General features: G+C 42.8%; 1 protein-coding gene across 2 annotated transcripts; it reads left to right on the top strand.

The window, feature by feature from the left end:
- Positions 1-7,368: 7,368 nt before the first annotated feature.
- Positions 7,369-13,253, top strand: LOC117849579 (serine/threonine-protein kinase Nek4). 2 transcript variants are annotated; one of them, XM_034731174.2, is made up of 15 exons: positions 7,369-7,694; positions 8,020-8,261; positions 8,348-8,414; positions 8,503-8,568; positions 8,642-8,688; positions 8,776-8,821; positions 8,902-8,982; positions 9,063-9,105; positions 9,216-9,265; positions 9,992-10,073; positions 10,176-10,225; positions 10,375-10,448; positions 10,687-10,738; positions 10,825-11,466; positions 11,550-13,253. In XM_034731174.2, the coding sequence occupies exons 2-15, from the start codon at positions 8,164-8,166 to the stop codon at positions 12,987-12,989; spliced, it is 2,838 nt and encodes a 945-aa protein (XP_034587065.1). In that variant the 5' UTR covers positions 7,369-7,694; positions 8,020-8,163; the 3' UTR covers positions 12,990-13,253. The 2 variants fall into 2 exon arrangements, with proteins under 2 accessions (XP_034587065.1, XP_034587064.1); XM_034731173.2 differs by having other exon boundaries at positions 7,369-7,709.
- The last annotated feature ends 6,587 nt before the right edge of the window (positions 13,254-19,840 follow it).

Raw genomic sequence — 19,840 nt, 5'->3', positions numbered from 1 at the left:
ATATTTTTTTCACTTACAACTAGGGATGAAAACGGATGGAAACGGACAGGAAAACCCATCTCCCGTTTTCGTTACCATATTTTATCACAGAAAATAAAACAGGTTTTGGAATAGTTGGGAACGGGAGCGGGAGTGGAAGCAGGATGAATGGGGCTATGAAAATGGACAGGAACTGGTACTTCAACGGGAACTCATACTTTGGTACGCACGCACATGACATTGTTGATTTTTGTTGCTTGCTAGTTGCCAACCACGTTTTGGTACTTCTAAGGACGGTTACGCTAATGATCTTGTAGAAAACATATGGCTAGCATGACCTCTTGGGCCATAAAAGTATTGAACTAGAGCTAGGTACATACTATGCATATTAAGTATATCCCGGATTTATCAAATATGGGATAAATACGATTTCATCCTGGCTAAAAACGGTCGGGATAGACCCTCTCCCGCTTCCCGTCCTGTTTCTGAATTTGTCCGTAAATATGAAAACGGACGGGTCAAATGTGGAAAACGGGACGGGACGGGTTAAATGCAATGTATGGAGGTGCGTTGAATGGTCTACATGGTGACACACATCATGCATATATACCTGAACTTAGTATTTTTTATATTGACAAAACAATAGATAATTTAGAATTATATATTTGTTTACTTTTAGATATTTCTATACAATAAACATGCAGATAATTAGATTAAATTTAGGTGCTTACTTTAGGTTATTTTTAATAACGACATACATGGGTAATTTAGAGAAAGATATTTTAAGTTATTTTTATAGTGTCATTATAGATAATTTAGACAAATATTATGGGTTACTGTAAATTATGTTTTATAATGCAGAGGTGGGTAATTTAGATATCAATTTAGGGTATATTATATTTTCTAAAAACTTATCCACCTACTGCCTCCATCCCACAAAGAATGCAATTCTGACTTTGTATCAAGACAAACGTTTGTCCATATACAAAGCTAGAATTGCATTCTTTTCAGGATGGAGGAAGTATGTCACATATGCTATTAAAATATTTTCACAATAATAGTGGTGGGTAAATTTTAGAAAACATAATAGACTAATGGCTATGATTACTAGAGCCTGATGCTCAGATATTTTTGAATTTTGTAAGAATTTTTTAATGCATCTTGTGAAAATTAATGCGCAGTCTCAAATTTTAGAAAAATAAGGGCACATAGCTTACTATCAAAATTGTTACCTTGAGCTCTCTCTTATTTGTTAAATATGCCAACATAATACTTACATAAATATATAATTATTATCTTCAACCGATTCTGATAGTCTTTAGTTAGTAATTACTCTATGATGTTTTCATCCATATTTAGATTCTTTCTTTCTTTTCACTTTACATTGTATGTATGCGCTTGAATTTCTTTATGGACTCTAAATTTGAGCTATATTTTAACATGAAAATCTATATCCTCATCGCTTCCTCTATATATTTATAAATGGTGATAGACATCACGTGTATATACTTTAAAATCATATATTGATGTACCTCTGCCCTCTGGGTATATTTTTAATGAAAGTGATTTTCAAATTTTCATAATGGTATACGTGGGTGATTTAGATACAATTATTTTTTATAATGTTAGTGGTGGGCAATTTAGATGCAAATTTAAGGGGTTATTTTAAATTACTTTTTATAATGGTATAGGTGGGTAATTTAGATGAAGATAAGCAGTTACTTTAGTTTATTTTATATAATGGCATAGGTGGGTAATTTAGATATAGATTTAGGAATTATTTTAGACTATTTTCATAGGTGGATAATTTTTTTAGAAAATATATTAAATCCAATGGCTATAATGATTGAGCCTAGCGAATTGATGGCTAGATATTTTGCTTTTTTACAAGAATTTTCTGAGATTTCTCTTTTTTTTCTAAAGTGTCCACCTAGGACGCTAGATGTTTTACTTTTTTCTGAGAATTTTCTAGGATTTCTCTTTTTTTCTAAAATATCGACTTAAGGGATTCCTAGGTGTCTGCACTTCCGATTAGTAATAGTAAGATTGGTTTAAAATAAGAAAAAAAGATCTGTGGACTTTGCTACTGGTAACAAAATAACCAAAAACACAATCTTTGTCCGCTCTCTTAGCAACAAGAAGGACGTTTCTCTATTGCTTTTTTTATCAATAATGTCTCATAGCCAATCTCTCTCCGCGGGTCGTAGGACAACCATCGGTGCCACGGCATACCACACAGGTGCCATCATTGTTTTCCATCGTGCATGGCTGCTAGTGATCTCACCGCTCATCTATCGACGCTTCTACCTTCATTTTACTTATCAATAATCATTGTGGTTGCTTACGGCTCACCCCGTCGTGCGAATTCAACCACCATTAGTCATTTCTTCATGTAGCTAGCGGCATACCACCGGATTGCCTCGTCATCTAACCGTTATCGGTAGCCATCCCTATCCAACCCAAATATGAATCTTTTACCCGAACCATTCTTTTCTAACTCTAGGTGGTGACACAATCAGGATGGATCCAACGTGGGATGGAGCCCCCTACCCCAATGGATCACATGGAGCTCACAAAAACCTCCCATAAAGAAGAAAGGAATGGAAATTACTTTAAAAAAGAAAGAAAGAAAGGAAAGATCAGCTACGATCACTAGCGGAGCTAACCTTTTATTCAAGAAGCTCGTTGCTATGCATAGAATGTGTTTCTTTAAAGAAAATGCATGGAGGAACCTCTCGCACCATTTCTGATTATCTCACCCGAGCTCCATGCACGGATATTGACTATTGAGTGACGTAGAGTCGTAGACAGACCCTCCAGCAGGGTACGTACCACCAGACACCAGTACAAGTTCCCAGCACTTCAGGTTTAAAGACGTGGCACTACGATCTGAATGCCATGTCGTCTCTGCCAACAAAAGTACAAACCCAAGTTTAAATGCGTTCCTATTTGATTTGATGGGTGCCAATGACGACGAGGCAATTGCTCATGATGCTTGATGCAAGCCTGCAACAGCGTCTGCGAGTGCGATCTCGCCGCAGAGGCGCCCGGCGTCACGCTCGTACGCAGTAATGCAGGCAACGTGCCGCTGCTCCCGGCCGGATCGGCATCCTCTCCGTGGCCAACGCGGCCGCACGTGGACTCCACCAGCCCACCACCGTCTCCAGCCTCGACGGCGATCGATTGATTCCTGTTGCGGGGTTCGGGTCAGGTCCGGTCGCGTGCGCGCGTCCTGGCCTCCTGGGGCACACACGACCGAGATGCTGCCGCAACCAGCAGGATAGCTTCGCGTTGGTTGGTGTAACCTGTGGCTGGCTGTACGGTGTGGCCCATTTCTGTGGAAGCAACCCTGAACCCTGCGATGATGACCCCATTTCGCGGAGACTCCTGTCCTGGCCCGAATGGCTCATTTCGTCCGATCAAATCAGGATCGAATCTTGTATGAGTTGTTGAGTCGATTGGAGGTGTGCATATCATGCAATATGTTAGTATTTCCTGTGGAGTTCAATGCGAAATTCGCAGTAAATGGAATTTGCATTTCATGGCACCGGTTCAGCCCGGGGCCGCAACCGCCTGTAACTACCGTACGTTTTGCAGCGATATTTTGGGTCATCCTCGGATGCTAATCCAAACTTCAAATCAGACCATCCGGTTCCCGCACGAATGAAACGACAGGAACGCTAACTCTTCCAGAGAGAGGTTTGCACGGCTCGCAGTGCAAAAAGGCCGCTACAACAGAAACGTCGCACCGCGCTGATTGCTACGTAGAACCCTCCGAAATCCGCCGTCGCCGTCCGCATTCCTCCCGCAAGTAGGTGCAGGTAGGCCCGGCGGCATTAGGCGGACAAAGCGATCTCTCCAGAATCTATCCCAAATCAAGCCCCGATCGATAATTGAAGTAGGCTAAAGTACAGTACTTTACCAGAAAATTAAAGCGGATATCAAATCACTCGCGCGCACAAGCGAGCCATCGCCGTCGGCGGATCAGGCCTCCCCTCCGACACGACCCTTCGCGCACGCCCCCGACCCGAAAGCGTCCCTGACCAGTCGCTGGCTTGAGGGGTGATCAATGTCCTAACCCCCCGCTCTTTAATTAGGTCGCCCGCTGCCTCTCCGATCCGCGCCTCTCCGCTCGGTAGCTTTCGTCGGGTATTCGCGTGTCCTCTCCGGCGGTTGCGGCGTCCTTCTCTTGGATCTCCGACCCGGTTTCCTCGCAGCCGGGATGGTATTCTCGCGAGAGGCAGGCTCGCTTGAACGGCAGCTGCGACGGCGAGGAGAGGATTTGGGCGCCGGTCGCCGTTGTGGCTCCCGGACGCCGACGGGGCACCAACCATAGAGGGTTTTCGTACGCGTACAGCCTCTGCGATTCGGACCTTCGAGCTGGATTTTCAGTGTGGAAGCAGCTAGGTTGGCCACTAGGGGCAAGAGGTGACGACGAACCGTACGGTTCATGGGTTCGTTCGTTTGTTTCCTTTTTGTCGGGGTCGGTCGCTAGCTTTCGGGATTTTAATTAAGGAGACGAGGCCGGTTATCTTCAATGCCCTTTGTCTCCAGCAGCCATCAGCCCGTGACATACGTTTGCCGTTTGGAACAGTAATCATGCATGCATCGATCGCATCGTCGTCTCAGGTACACGCACACGTCCAAGTTTAATCATCACTCGCAATGATATTGTCGTCTGAGGAGCAAAAATACGGTGATTTCACTTGCCTCTCAAGATAAATGCAGTGAAATTCCTTAGGAGTTTTTGAGAGGCAGGATTTTTTTTCGGTGAAGTTTGTAGCTGTGGCCGGTGCTTCAATCTGACTGCCCACTATGTTTTTGCAGTCACTGTTACCTTAATGACAGTCACTACTCACTACCACTAGTGCGCGAGCACCGGCACCAGCACCGGCAGGGAGCATGGAGAATCACCAGCACGCCGTTTTACCTGTGGTCATCTGCAACACTTCTGACAGGCGGACAGGTCAATGCTTTGGTTCCAGCGGAGTGAACCCAACCTTGACCCGACCTCGGAGTTGGAGCTCGCGGCTCGCCCCGGAGCAGCAGCACGAGAGCACGAGCGACAGGCACGGGACCGTCACGTGCAGCTCTGTGCTCCTGCACTCCTTTTCCTCCTCATCCGCAGGACGCCCGGTTTGAACCTTGGCCGACATGGCGTTATCTCGCTGTAGCTACGTCGTCCGTCCACCTGGCCCTGGACCTCCGGACCCACCTGTCATCGGCAGAAGAAGGGTCAGCGGTTTTTGCCGCATGTGACGTTGGTGAGGCAGGTGAGCAGCGCCCGTATATTTTGAGCAGCCCCGTACTATCCTGTACTCGATGATGCTGCTGCAGCCTGGACTGGGACGGTGCAGCTCTTCACTCATCACCGGATGAGCGCAGTCCAGGCCTTTGGTTCACTTGATTTTGATTTTTAGTTCATGTCACATCGAAGATTTGAAGACTAATTAGAAGGATTAAATATAAGTTAATTATAAAATTAATTGAACAATGGAGGCTAAACGGCGAGACGAATTTATTAAGCCTAGTTAATTCATCATTAGCAAATGTTTATTGTAGCAACACATTGTTAAATCATGGACTAATTAGGCTTAATAGATTCGTCTCGTCATTTAGCCTCCACTTATGTAATGGATTTTATCAATAGTCTACGTTTAATACTTCTAATTAGTATCTAAATATTCGATGTGACAGGTGCTAAAAATAAGCCAAAGTAACCAAACGGGACCTCGCTGTTCCAGAAATTAATTATTACCGCCCTGCAGAAAAATTAATTACTTACTGTAACACCGGATCTCTTGTCTCCTACTAGGCTGTGATCGGCGGTAGTCTAAAAATTAATTATGTCATTCTCTAATGCAATATTTTCTCACATAAGCAAGAGTGCATTCAGTTCATAGATGAAATAGTTCATACATTTACAATGCATGGTTTCATCTTTTGTTGTTTCCAAAACTACATGCAAGGCACAACTATCTTGGAAATAGTGCACACATGGTTTCATCCTCATGAAACTAGTTTCTTTTCTTACCTTATAAATACTGTGCCATGTCATCACAATTATCTACATGGCAGCTCATTTATTACTCTACAATTGTGTGCATACGATTAATTACCAGGAAATACTCTACCTTGATCTAACGGGTTGGGGAAATAATTGATGTTTTTAGGGAGGAAATTGATATTTTGATTCTGATGCTCTGGTGCCTTTTGCTGACGCTGCAATCGAGGAGAAACCGTTAAACATAAACCGTTCTCTAGAGGATCTACTATCTGTATATCTGATTGGCCCAAAATAACAAACTGCTAAAAGTACATTACAGTACAGCGAAATGAACCAGCCATACATTATACGTACATTATTAGAAAGAAATGTCAGGCAAGTTGACATGATCGATATGCATGTGAACAATAATTTGACCACTTGTATATTTTTTTCCCCGCAGACAGCCACTGTATAGTTGGTCATGCCAAACGACATGTAGGACAATATCTGATGTAGTACGTTATGTACTTTCTTTTCTTGAGAAAATATTTTAAATTGTTGTGGGGGTGGATTAAATAATGGTTCTGCCTTAACTTGGTTCAGACATCAAATCGTTCTGTTGGATGGTTGCCACATATTTGTAGCAAACCCAGCAGATTCATATGGTCAGTTTGTATATTATTTATACTAATCTGCCACACAATGATATTACATCAAACGAGTTGTTGATGGTGACAAAAATAAACAAAGCTAGAGTGATGAACATGAGCTTGCGCAAAAATTATGGCAACAAAGATAAATGTGTACTGTACTTTGTAGGACCACACTCCACACGACACTATTCTTGTGAGTGAAGCTGATGTACCAGCCCAACTAGCCTAAGGCATAGCATTTCCATGTTATGATACTCGTGCGCAAATAGGTGCATCCTCTATATTTGTGGTTGGCTTCAACATTTCTTTCATGAGAAAAAGGTGAAGCTGAAACAATGTGCCTTTGTTTCACCGTATTTCCTAAAAATTACTGTCAAATGAGAAGCTAGATGAGGCTGTGCTTTCTAGGTGTGGTCCTATCTTTAGTACTACCCAACATGCTGAGATGGTCTTTAATATTTGAAATCCAATTAAACAATCTGACCATTTGAAATCCAATTAAACAATTTGAATTTATACTGTTTTAAATACGGGTTTAAAATAATGAACATGTGAAAATTACTCTTTAAAATGGTAATTCCTTTCAGCATGGTAAACAGTACTTAGTGAAATTTTATAACACTATAACACATGACAGATGACAGTAATTAGTGGAAGCCCCATAAAAAAAAGGTGGACACCACGCTTGCAATATTGGCCCCTTTAACCCAGCACCAGCAGCCATCTCCCTGGCTTGTGGCTCCTGCTGATGTGCCTTTAACCCCACCGCACCACCACCGCCGGCTGTTGCTCCGGCGCCGTATAAAAGCCGCCGAGCAAAAACTCCGTCCCCCACGCCGTTACGCCTACGCCGCACTGCGCAAACCAACAGCCAAATCAAATCCAGAGCCAGTAGGGAGCGGTAGGCGGAGCCGCGAGAGCCCCGCGCGGCTCGCGAGAGAGCAGAGGCGGCCGCGTCCACGGGGCGGGAGATCTCGCCGCGACGCCGTCCAGTCGCCGCCGGCCATCGTCGCCGGAATCGGAGGAGAAGCTTCGCCGTCGCCGGTACTGCTTCTCGTCGCTGGCCAATGCAGGTGTGGACCGCCGCGGTAAGGCTCCCTTCTCCGTCGGCGCCGGGTTCCGGTTGCGGTTGGTGGGAGCAGCGTGCTGTGTGCAACACTGCTGCGAAAGCAGTAGTAAATTTGCCGCTACTGTTTCGGATAACCGATGCACTAGATTCTCGCGGCCTAGTTCATCGATTCCCGTGGTTCAAAAACTTTCCTGCGTAACAATGTTACATCACCTCTCCTTTCTAAGAAAAGGCACATGTTGTGGATTTGATTGGACGCCACGTGATAGCGCGTGCGCTTTCACCAAAGCTGCTTGGCTTATTAGGTGTCTGGGTGCTTTGTTCTGCAGAGTTCGATTAGGATGCGGCGGTGTTTGAGCCCCACTTGGGCTTGGGCAGGCGAAATGTGACTGGTTCGGCTATTTAGCTATTGACGCACCTGTTGCGGTGTTGCTGCTGCGAGGCTCTGGTTGTTTTGTCACGGATTGGGGCTCATGGAGTCGCGGATGGATCAGTACGAAATCATGGAGCAGATTGGCCGTGGAGCCTTTGGTGCTGCCATCCTTGTCAATCACAAGATTGAAAAGAAGAAGTAAGAAAACAGCACCCATCCACCAGTTTGTAGGCTATAGATGACTTTCTCCCTTCCGTTTAAGTGACTGTATGCTTGCCTTGCAGGTATGTGCTGAAGAAAATCCGGCTTGCGAGGCAGACGGAGCGCTGTCGTAAGTCTGCCCATCAAGAGGTTGGTAACAATGTGAAAACCCTTAGGCTTTGTATTTGATTCATTGGCTGTGCCTTAAGGAGTTAGTAAGAGAAAAAGTGAATTGCAGATGGCACTGATTGCTCGGCTGCAGCACCCTTACATTGTTGAATTCAAGGAGGCTTGGGTTGAGAAGGTTTGTAAGTTCAGGAACTTGTTCATACTTTCTTTGGTTTGAACTCGTTTGATTGACAGGGTGAGTTATGCAGGGTTGTTATGTCTGCATTGTCACGGGCTATTGTGAAGGTGGAGATATGTGAGTGTGATTTAGGGCTTTGGAGGCTAGCCTTTTATTTGCCACGTTATATGTTGTATTATATCTCACTTTGATCTTGTTTTTCAGGGATGAGCTGATGAAGAAATCAAATGGTACTTACTTCCCTGAGGAGGTATGAGATGACATGTCTGTTTATCTAATTGATGGAAGTGAATCATCCACATTGCACACATAACACCGAATAACTCTCAGGTATTGCTTAAATGGTTCGCTCAATTGGTATTGGCTGTAGACTACTTGCACTCGAACTATGTTCTGCATCGTGACCTAAAGGTAAGTGCATATAATTAGATCATCATTATTGTCGATTTTTGTATGCAATAGATGGTCATGCTTCTTCCTCAAATTCGCAGTGCTCCAACATATTCCTCACCAAAGATCAGGACATACGCCTAGGTTAGTTTCTCATAACAAATACAGTAATGCCAGTCTGTAACTGACATGTTACATTTGTTTCTTTTATGCTTCATCATATCAAGTTACAGTATTATCTGGTTTTTATGCAGGAGACTTTGGCCTAGCAAAGACTTTAAAGGAAGATGATCTAGCTTCATCGGTATGATCTTCCTTCATGTTTCCTTCCTTTCTATTTGTTTCTATCTCAAAATGGTGCGGTCCTAAATTTTCCTGTTTATAGGAAAAAAATTGAGTTATTGATCACTCATATCGTACATCAGTTAAGACACTAACAATGGTGTATGTCCTGAATCATGAGTATATTTCTCATACCATTTAATTGGGATTATGTTTCATTTTACCACTGAACTGGAACCTTCATTTGAGTAAGAGATTCTAGTGGAAGAAAGGAAATTCTAAGGGTGTGTTTGGCAGAGCTCTCAGAGCAGCTTCTACGCTGAATCTAGGAGGAGCTCTACCAAACAGTTTTCCAGGTAGAAGTGATTCCGTGCTAATTCCGTGAAGTGACTCCCTGAAATGAACCGAGGGGCTTGGAGCTGAAAAACTAGCTTCTCTTGATTCACTTATCGCACAGAAACTCTTTATCCATAAAGTTTATCATAAAGAATCACAGAGAATCACTTTCAGCCACAGAATCACTACTGTTGGAGAATCAGCTCCCATAGAGAATTAGAATCAGGTTGAGCCCTACCAAACAGGCCAAAAGTAAAGATAGGAATTAAAATTAAGAACCAATGGAAAAGGAATTTTTTTCCTTTATATTTCATCCTATTACCGTGAACCATGTAGACATGCTATGGAAAATGTGGAAGTGTAATTCTTATTCTACATTGTACACTAACTTGTGGCACCATGCTTTCTTAAGGTTGTTGGAACACCAAATTACATGTGCCCAGAGCTGCTGGCTGATATTCCTTATGGATTCAAGTCAGACATCTGGTCTCTTGGTATTACATATTACTTGGCTCAGTTTTCTTTGTGATATTAGATGTTTACATGGCTGACTATTTATTCTAAATTTCTAATTCAACATATATGCATTTGCATAGGGTGCTGTATGTATGAGATGGCAGCTCATCGACCTGCCTTCAAGGCATTTGTGAGTTCTTATCAGATTGTTTTTTTTACTTCACAATGGTTACCCAGAAGTTGATTCCCTTGGTTGATGAGTTGGAAATTTCATAACAAAATTGAATGCGCGTAGTCTGAAAAATTCTGATGGCCTTACCTGTTTTGCATTTCTTGCAGGATATGGCTGGATTAATAAGCAAGATAAATCGATCTTCCATGGGTCCCTTGCCTGCCTGCTACTCAGTGTCTATGTAAGTGTACTTCTCTGCATGGTGTAGGTCTTGTAAAAGTTGAGCAGCTGTCCTTTGCATGTTTTTAAAAGTGATCCTGGTAACCAATTCCCTCACATGGTATGCACTCTATATAAGCAATGCTTATTCTTAACAGCAAACTGCTAAATGTTTCTTTGCATTTTTCCACACACATATTGCTGAGGAGTTTCATATAGAATATATGGCTTATAAGATCTTTCTTTACTGTTGGGTACAGGAAAACCCTAATCAAAAGTATGTTGAGGAAGAGTCCAGAGCATAGACCTACTGTAAGCTACTATGAAGCTTAAACCTTACAGATAATTGCCTTCCTTTCATATGGATCGTGAAAATATATGTTATATTATTTGAACAGGCATCTGAAATCCTGAAGAACCCATACCTGCAACCTTATGTTAATCAATACCGTCCTCTTTATGATGCTTCAAACCCCATGCGGGTGCCAGAGAAACCATTACCCACTTCACGGAGCAGTCAGAGAAGCATGTCTGACAGCCAAAGCAGTAGCGTTTCTAGTAGTGACATAGACAGTACCCAGTCAAGTGACAGAAGCACATCAGGCGGAACAAGTTCTGATAGAAAGACCATTGATACTGGAAGCATTCGAGTTGTGGATCAAGCTATGTCAGATGAAAAATGTTCAACACCTGAAGATCTAAGAGGCAATAAAGATAATTCAAGTGTTCAGTTTAAAAGGCAAGATTCATCTAAATCTATACATGTTGACCACCACCCAAGAACAGAGATTAAGCAACCAAAGATCATTGAGAAGATAATGACAACCCTTAGAGAGGAGAGCCGGCTGAGAGAAATCAACTCTCCTGTCAGAGGTGGTGTAAAGCCAAGTTCTGGCCTCGGCAATAATAATCAAGTAGATCAACCATTACCGGTTTCAAGGACAAACGGTGATATGCCATACAGTTTAAAGTCTGGCAACGTTTTATCTCACGACGAACATGTAAATCAAGTTGAAGCATCACCACCCCTGAAGCAACTGGTATGAGTTAACTTGTTTTTCTGTACGAAATCCAACTTTTTCTATATATTGCTTACGTATGTCTCCTGGTACCGGTCTTGCAGTCACCTATTGCTGAACATAATCCAAAGATCAAAACTGCTGGGCCATCAACTCCTGAACCTGCCAAACTGATCACAGAAAATGGTGCTGTGGCTTCAGGAAAAATTAAGAGCAAGACACCACCTGCTACTAGACGCCCTAGCCCTCAGAGGCAAGCTGGCGTTGGGGCGCCAAGCCTCCCAGTCACAGTGACAAGACGAGCTTATACCAAGGTCACAATAGAAAGAGAGAAAACTCCGGAGCGACCTTCCTGTTGCTCAGATAATGCTCTCAGTAATCCTTCATGTAATGTAATGATTTCTATGAATCCTTCAGAAGGACAGCATATGAAACTGGATGGTTTACAAGCAAAATCAACAAATCTTTGGGAATTTTTCTCTGTTTCAACCAAGGAACACAGCAGTGCTTGCTCAAATTCTACAGTTGGTTGTACTGAAAATATGGACCACTCTGAACTATCTGATCCTAATTCACCTGTCTCCTTGATTTCACCATGTACAGGCTCTGCACCCAATACTGTCAACGAAGAGGATGACCTAATCACCACAGAAATTAGCACTGACAAGATTATTGTGACTAATAATGGTGGTTCAATCCTGAGATCTGCTTTGGAGCCATCCTTTCTTAGTTCTGAACAAGAGTTTGTTTCCAAGGATGATGCGCAATCTAGCCAGCATGAGAAGAGCACCACATTCCAAAGCGGTGAGGATAAGTTCACGGTTCAAGAACTTCTTTCATCAGCACCAGAAGCCCCTCTTATTTTATCAGCATTGGAAGTAGCTCCTTCTATTTCATTGGCACCAGAAGTTGCTCCTATTCCAGCAACAAAAAGCACACTGTTGGAGTCACCCATTTCTCTTCAGTCATGGAAGAAACATGTAGTTTCTCATTTAAACCCTCCAGCTGATGATGTTGCACAGACCACGAGACAGAGCACTTTCCGTGTTAATGATGAGCAGCAGCCAACACAAGAAAGTGTTCAAAGGGAAGCTCAGAGCACAGATATCATCAAACTCCTGAATGTGGTACCAGAAGATGCTGATGCAAGGAGCAGTTCATCAAACACCCTGCCTCCAGCACGCACCTCATCAGTTACTGCTACATCGCATGTTTCAGAAGCCAATGCTGCTCCCACAGTGCAAGTTACCTCGGATTTGGTAAAGTTATCTGCTGCCACATCAGAGATCAGTAACGGAATGAAGGAAGAGGCACCCCCAACTAAGGAAGTACTTGATGTTACATCGTTTCGGCAGAGAGCTGAGGCTCTTGAAGGGCTTCTGGAGCTTTCCGCGGACCTGCTGGAGAACCAAAGGTTGGAGGAGCTCGCCATTGTTCTCAAGCCGTTTGGGAAGAATAAGGTGTCTCCACGAGAAACCGCTATCTGGCTGGCCAGAAGTTTAAAAGGGATGATGAGCGACGATGCAGGTCGCCCGTCCTTGTGAGTTTTTTTTTTAATGATTGGTTGATTTCGCTTGGAGCCGCTTGATTTGGTAATAGCAGTGCTCTGAGTTACTCAAACTTACAGCAGCTTGAGGAGTTGTGGTCTTCTTTCTTCTTCTTTTTTTATCATTTTTTGAGAAGACAGCTTGTGGTCTCTGTTGCCAGTTTTTGCCTTTTCTGATTGCTCCATTCTTTCTGGCGTATGTTGTACATAGCCAAGAACTGTAAACAGCAATAAAAGCTTTTCCTCCGTTGTGATGCCGAAAGATCATATGTTCGAGCTAACAGTCAAATACTCCAAGTTTCCAATGCCATTTTCCATATTAAAATATGTTGTCTTTAATTTGGTGTCAACTTATATAGATTGGAACAACTTATGTAGATATATTGCATCAACTTATATAGATAATATGTAACATACATAGAAACATACAGACATTGTGTCAAATTTCATAAACTCAGGTTGCATGGTCTGGTCTCAATTTATGTAGAAGATCAATTCGCCACCAAGTTTACACATATGTTGTTAAGTACCATTACATTTAAGTTGATAGAACAAATAAATTAACTTCAAAGCATACATAATGTGGGTAGCTATCTTAAGAAACATAAATTAACTTCAAAGCATATATAATGTGGGTAGCTATCTTAAGAAACATGTGGTGCAGATAGAATTAAAAACGGGTACCAAATGAGTAGGATCATCTAAAGAAAAATTGGATGGACTCTTGTTCCTCATGCCTTGTGCGGGATGAAGGTGATACGGATATTATCTGTTCGTTCATCCGATCGAAGGGATCCAGACACTCTAATAGATAGTTTGTATCCGAATCCGGACGTTCAAAATATGTGCCGTATCCGAATTTGGATACTCAAAGTTGAACATTTAATATGCGAATAGGACGAATATCATTATTCAACACATCTTGGTACTATTCGTATCCGTATTTGATTCGAAAAAAAATAATAACTATCTATAGTTGTATCTGTATATATGCGTTTGTATCCGATCCGTTTTCATTCCTTTAGCACGATCCGTTTTCATTCCTTAGCAGGCCTACCTCCCACGAAGACATGCATGAGTGGGCTACAATTTGAGCCCAGCACAGGGCACCGGCCGGGCCGCGGGGCAACCAAGGCCCGATCTTCTTGATCCAAAACTGTCGTTTCAACCTCTCGCGGCAGCACAGCACGTCAGCAGATGATGATGACTGATGAGCGAGCGAGAGCAGCACTGGAAAATTCGGCAACACGCGCGAGCTTGACAGCTCGTGTGGCATTCGGCTGATCCGGCCGCCTTTTCGTTCCAACGTATCCGAAACTGTGCGATTTGCCTTTGCTACCTGACAGTGAGCCATATGCCGCACAATCTCTTAAAAGCACCGCAGCGCGGCGAGCTGCGAATCGATGGGAATTCCTGGTGTGCGTGTGCGTGCGTGTTAAAGTGCTAACCGTGCCGGATTCGATCATGATTAGGGCCCGGCGTGGTATGATCGGTGCGAGCCTGCAGTAGTTATTCGGCTTTGAGCGCAGCGCGCCATCGAGCTTGGTACGTACGGAAAGCAGATACGCACTGTGCGATCGTCGCTGAACGTTGCTGCTACGGTACAGTCTTACTTTGAGGAAAGAAGGAAAGTTTCTGGGCTTTTCAAGATTGCTACAGGCGGCTCTGGGGCCGTCGTTATCATAGAAAGACGGTAAAAAATTTCGGCTTTTGATCATCAGCTGCACGTCGCAACAACCTTTGATACTACTCTGCTGCTTGTAGTGGCAGCGTGCCCACGCGACGTCCGTTCGTACGTGTACTGTGTATTTTCTAGTACGCGCCGGCAGGCCTGACGCCTGACGTTACACACCGGTACGTACGCGCGTAGTCACGTCGTACGCGATCGTGGCTCGTGCAGCCCGTACGCGCTACGCTGTACAGTGTTGGACTGCGCTGGCAACTAAACATCTATATTGCAATACACATAAGATACATCTATATTGCAATACACATAAGATTCAACAGGATAATAATAATATGAAAATAATTATAAATATGGAATAAGTATATCATTCAAGATTATAGTTATGTCATTAAACAAAACATGGTATGCAACGTTATCCAAAGACCAACCAAATTTATAATATTTATTTACCTATGATGCGACTAAGATAATATTTTATTATGGCAGGAATACATATTCGATACCCATTCGCTTCGTGCGCTAAATGACCGATTAAGTTCCGCTGCATCCTAATCTTATCTCGAACGTGAACAAGTTTTTACGTAAATATTATGTCACATGTGATGGAATTTATCATATCTTTAAAAATCACATAGGACCTTGTAACAAAGTATATTTACCAGAGATAACAAAAAATAAACAAATATACCTTGCCCCCTCTACTTTAGAATCAGGTTTGCATCTCAACTGTGGATCTATCATTCGCTAATCGGGGGAGTTAAAACAGAGGAAAGTCCCCTTCTCAGTTTTTAAACTCATGGTCATTGGGCAGCTCAAACTTAGAAAACTAGAATGCTTGTGTCATTTTCATTACGTTAGTGAAATGGCAGGTGAACCGGTATTTAGGAAAATACATGTCATGTAAAACCTGTCCTCAAGCACTATACACAACATCTGCAGCAGAAACCTTGGACCTATACCCGTGCACTCTCAAGAAGCTCTGGTAGTAGAACCCCGTACGTGAGCCCAAACTCGGGCAGGAATTGTCAAACTCATTCCACATATTGGGCTTGACCCTCCATGATCATGTCTTGAAGTTCTTGTAGCAGTATTTTTTTAATAATCAGATGATGCTTGCCTACGAAAGGATTGACATAATTAATTAAAGAAAATAGCAACTAAAAGATCTTTAAAACTTTTAGCTAAAATATATTCTGAATGAAAGCAAGCTTCAGAACTAAGCTAACCTCATCTTGCTTCCAGCCTTTCAAACACCTGAATTTAGGAACCTGAATAAAAGGGAATAACATAAGCACTTTATGGAAAACCAGAGAAAACTACTTCAGGGTAAAAAAAACAGTAAAAAAAAGAACCATGCCAGTGTTGGTTATATCTTTACATGCAGTGCGCCCTCTCATTGGCGCCATGTTACTGGAGGATTGTTGTTAACCTGAAGCAACCCATGGAGCCATCATGTCGTAGTTCAGTACTGGACACAAGTTTTGATAACTTAGCAACTGGCCAACAGATATCCAGACTCCGACAACTACCACTTACATCCAATATAAAGCCCTCAGTTACCATTATACTATGTTGTATTGCTACAGAATATATCAATTTTAGTAGATGGATAGTTCTTCAGAGGGTCCTCACAAACGGTTGCTGTCTCTTGACCTTGGCATGCTAAAAGAGCTGAACACCGGACTTCAGTTTGTTCTACTTCCACTTGCAGAGCTTGTAGAACGCTGCTCTCATCATGCTGAACTTCTCTCTGAACTTGGCTGATGATAAGTAGGACTGCATTCACCTGATAACAGTAAGTGAATGTCATCATCTAATCTGACGACTGCGAAGTGGAATATTGGTTGCTCACCTCTTGCTTGGTCACGTCGACGTCGGGGACAGGAACTTCAGCTTTGGTTGTCACTTGTCAGGCATTCATATGGGTAGTCATGCGCCCTTCATCACCTTCCCTCTCAATTTCGCCAGCATCGCCATCGCATGTGGCATCCTCCTCCTGTAGCCTTCTCTGCCTCAGGGCTTGCTTCATTTTGCAAAAAGTTCGCAGACAAGAAAGGTAAGAGCAACTCTAATAGACTATCCATTTTTCACTTTCCATTTGGCTCTCTATCCAAGTTGGCAAAAAGATTCCTCTTCATATTAAGTTGCTCCCTCCAACAGACTATCCATTTCCCACTCTCCAAATCCCAATAGCTAGTTTCCTCTCTAAAAATCTACACTCTCCATCCACTCCAATAGCCTCTCCATTTCTCACTACAACAGACTCTCCATTTCGTACTCTCTTTATTGCACATTTGGCAAGCCAAACCCGCTTGCTAAGTTTGGAGAGTGTGGAAGAGTATTTAGCAAGCCGGATGGGATGACCATCCGGATAACAACTTTGTTGGATTGTGATTTTTTAGCCGACTTGCCAAATTTTGGCTTGGAGAGGGAGATGGCAAAGCTGTTGGAGTTGCTCTAAGGTACTCAACATTTGGTCCCTGTGTTCTGTCAGATGTGGAAACTAAAGAGTTGTGTTCTCTGTACCTTTTACTGACTTTGGTATTAAAGAGCTCACCACCAGATAGCTGAATTTTTGGTGCAACACACATAAACTACTTACCAAACATTTTCCTGAGTCCCAGCTGAAGAACCTAGTAAAATATTGTGGCTCACTGCCTTCTGACACAGTAGATATTGGTGTTTCTCGTGAAAGTTTTTTCATAAGGAAATCAAGAACATGAAATTTCTGGCAGTTACAGTGAGAAAGAAAGATTGTGAAAAATCTTAGTTAACCTACATCTCTGATGTAGTATCAAATTGGTACTTCCTCATATTAGAACATCCTTAATCACAAACTAATTGAGCAGATGCTTGCTGCTCCTGTTAGAATTAATCAAGAAGCTAAAGTACATCACAGATCACAAAATATTCTTGTGAAGTTCATTCATCAAAACAATTAAATATCCACATTACAATGTTTTAAGCAATAGTTGACAACAGGATGTAAGTTTCAGTTTTATGCTATGTTACCACTTTCCAAGTGTGCTGTCCAGGCGTGCTGATTACTTTAATTAAAAATCACAATCCCTACACGCATTCTACGAAAACAGCAACAGATACGTAGTCCCAAGCAATACTAATTAAAACAAAGGCGTACTGCACAGATCGAATACTGAACCAGAACAAACAAGAAAGGCCTATCCTGAGAGAATTAATGTTGGTACGATTCAGTTGAGAGGGGAGTAGTGATGCAGCAACAGAGCATAGAGCACTGCAGTATCAGATATGTGCACACCTCTAGACTGAACATTGCTATCCTGAGACCTGCATCCAACAGTATCGACAATTAGCAGCTCGTGTAGATACAAAATTTGAATGCAGAGAAAGCATTTAAATTACCTAGCAAAAGCAAGAAACATGGAATTGATGAGTTAGAACTTGAACAATTTGCATGAAAAGTGTAAGATACACACGAATAATAAATATTATATTACCTCGCCCACGATGTTAGAACCTCCTCGTATACAATACTCTTCGTATACGTGCTATCTACTATTGGTACCCTTTTCTTCTTTTTTTCCTTGTCATTTTGATTACCCTGGCCCTTCTCTTTCCTTTTAGCATTTTTCTTTTCCTTCTTTTTAGTCTCTTCCTCCTCTACCTCTGCGTTAGGCGGAAGGGCGAGGATCTTGATGTTCGTTCTGGCTGTGACTCTAGACATAGCAACATACAACTGACCATGAGAGAACACAGGTGCGGGTAGGTACACACCTACATTTGGTATAGTTTGACCTTGTGACTTGTTGATCGTCGTGGCAAAGCTGAGCCTAATAGGGAACTGCTTCCTCTTAAATTGGAATGGGAACATCTCATCATCAGAGGGACACAACGATATTCGAGGAAGGAAAACCCTCTTCCCGGCATGCTGTCCTAGCACAATTTTAGCATCGATCGAATTTCTTTGGAAGCCTTGAACCACTAGCCTTGTACCATTGCAGAGTCCATTCGCAGAGTCGATATTCCTAAGCAATATGACTGGAGAGCCGATCTTGAACTTTAGCAAATGTGGAGGTAGCCTGTTGGGAGTCAATGTGTTTAGGAACTCCGACGGATAGTAGTTATGCGGATCATCAATTGTGGAGTCAAAACTATAATACACCATCTCCCCATCTTGGAACATGCCGATCATCTTCATATTAATATTATCTACCCAATCATTACGTGTAGATAAAATCGCTCTAGAGGTGATGTAGTCTTTGTTTGTCATGTTTGCATTGAGGTTTGGAAAGATGCATTTCATCAATCTGTCAAGATCTTTCTAAGAATCACCACGGGACAGATATATCATCTGGAAGATGTACATCACCATCTCCATTAACCCCCTCTGTGCCACCACCAATGCGCAGCAGATAATCCACAAACCACGGGTCACTCTGGGCCCTCATTTTGCGCACGAGCTTAAGGTGGCGCATGGATTCCCAAAGATATGACCTCCGTAGAGAAGCATCGACTATCTAAGCCCTGGATCCTTTCCGTAAAATAGGGAGGACTTGTCTAAAATCCCCACCAAAGACAATAGTTTTTTGCAGCCCCGGCCAGCCCATTATATTATGTAGGCTGTTGTCTAGAACTTTCATAGCTTGCCTCTTTGTCATAGACGCTTCGTCCCAAATGATGAGAGACGCTTGCTGTAGTAGCTTGGCAGTACCACTCTGTTTCGTGAAGCTACAACAACAGCCATCCTCAAGAGTAAGGGGTATCTTGAAACATGTGGGTTGTCCTCCCACCTGGCATTATAGACGTTGCGACACCAGATGTAGCTGTAGCAACAACAAGCTTGTTCTGACTGCGCAGAGTTCCGAGAAGTGCCCTGTACAAAAATGTCTTTCCTGTGCCGCCAGGTCCATCGACAAAGAACAAACTGCCTTGTTCAGTGTCGACTTTGGACAATATCTCATCGTAGGCAGCCCTCTGCTCCTCATTTAGGGAATCATATAATCCCACATCTTTCGAGTTTTGCTCAATGCTTATTTCCTCAAATATTCCACGAGGGATACCGCTAGTGTCGTCATATGCGTCGTAAATTTCTAGGAGAGGAAACGACCTTATGTCCTTCCCCATAGACTGCAACATGTTCCTAATGTCAATCAAAACCATTTGTTGCACCAGACTTGGGTTTG

The sequence above is a fragment of the Setaria viridis genome, chromosome 3 (genome assembly GCF_005286985.2).
Source record: "Setaria viridis chromosome 3, Setaria_viridis_v4.0, whole genome shotgun sequence".
Classification (NCBI taxonomy): domain Eukaryota; kingdom Viridiplantae; phylum Streptophyta; class Magnoliopsida; order Poales; family Poaceae; genus Setaria; species Setaria viridis.
The sequence above is the reverse complement of the archived record's forward strand: the minus strand, read 5'-3'. Positions and strand labels throughout refer to the sequence as shown.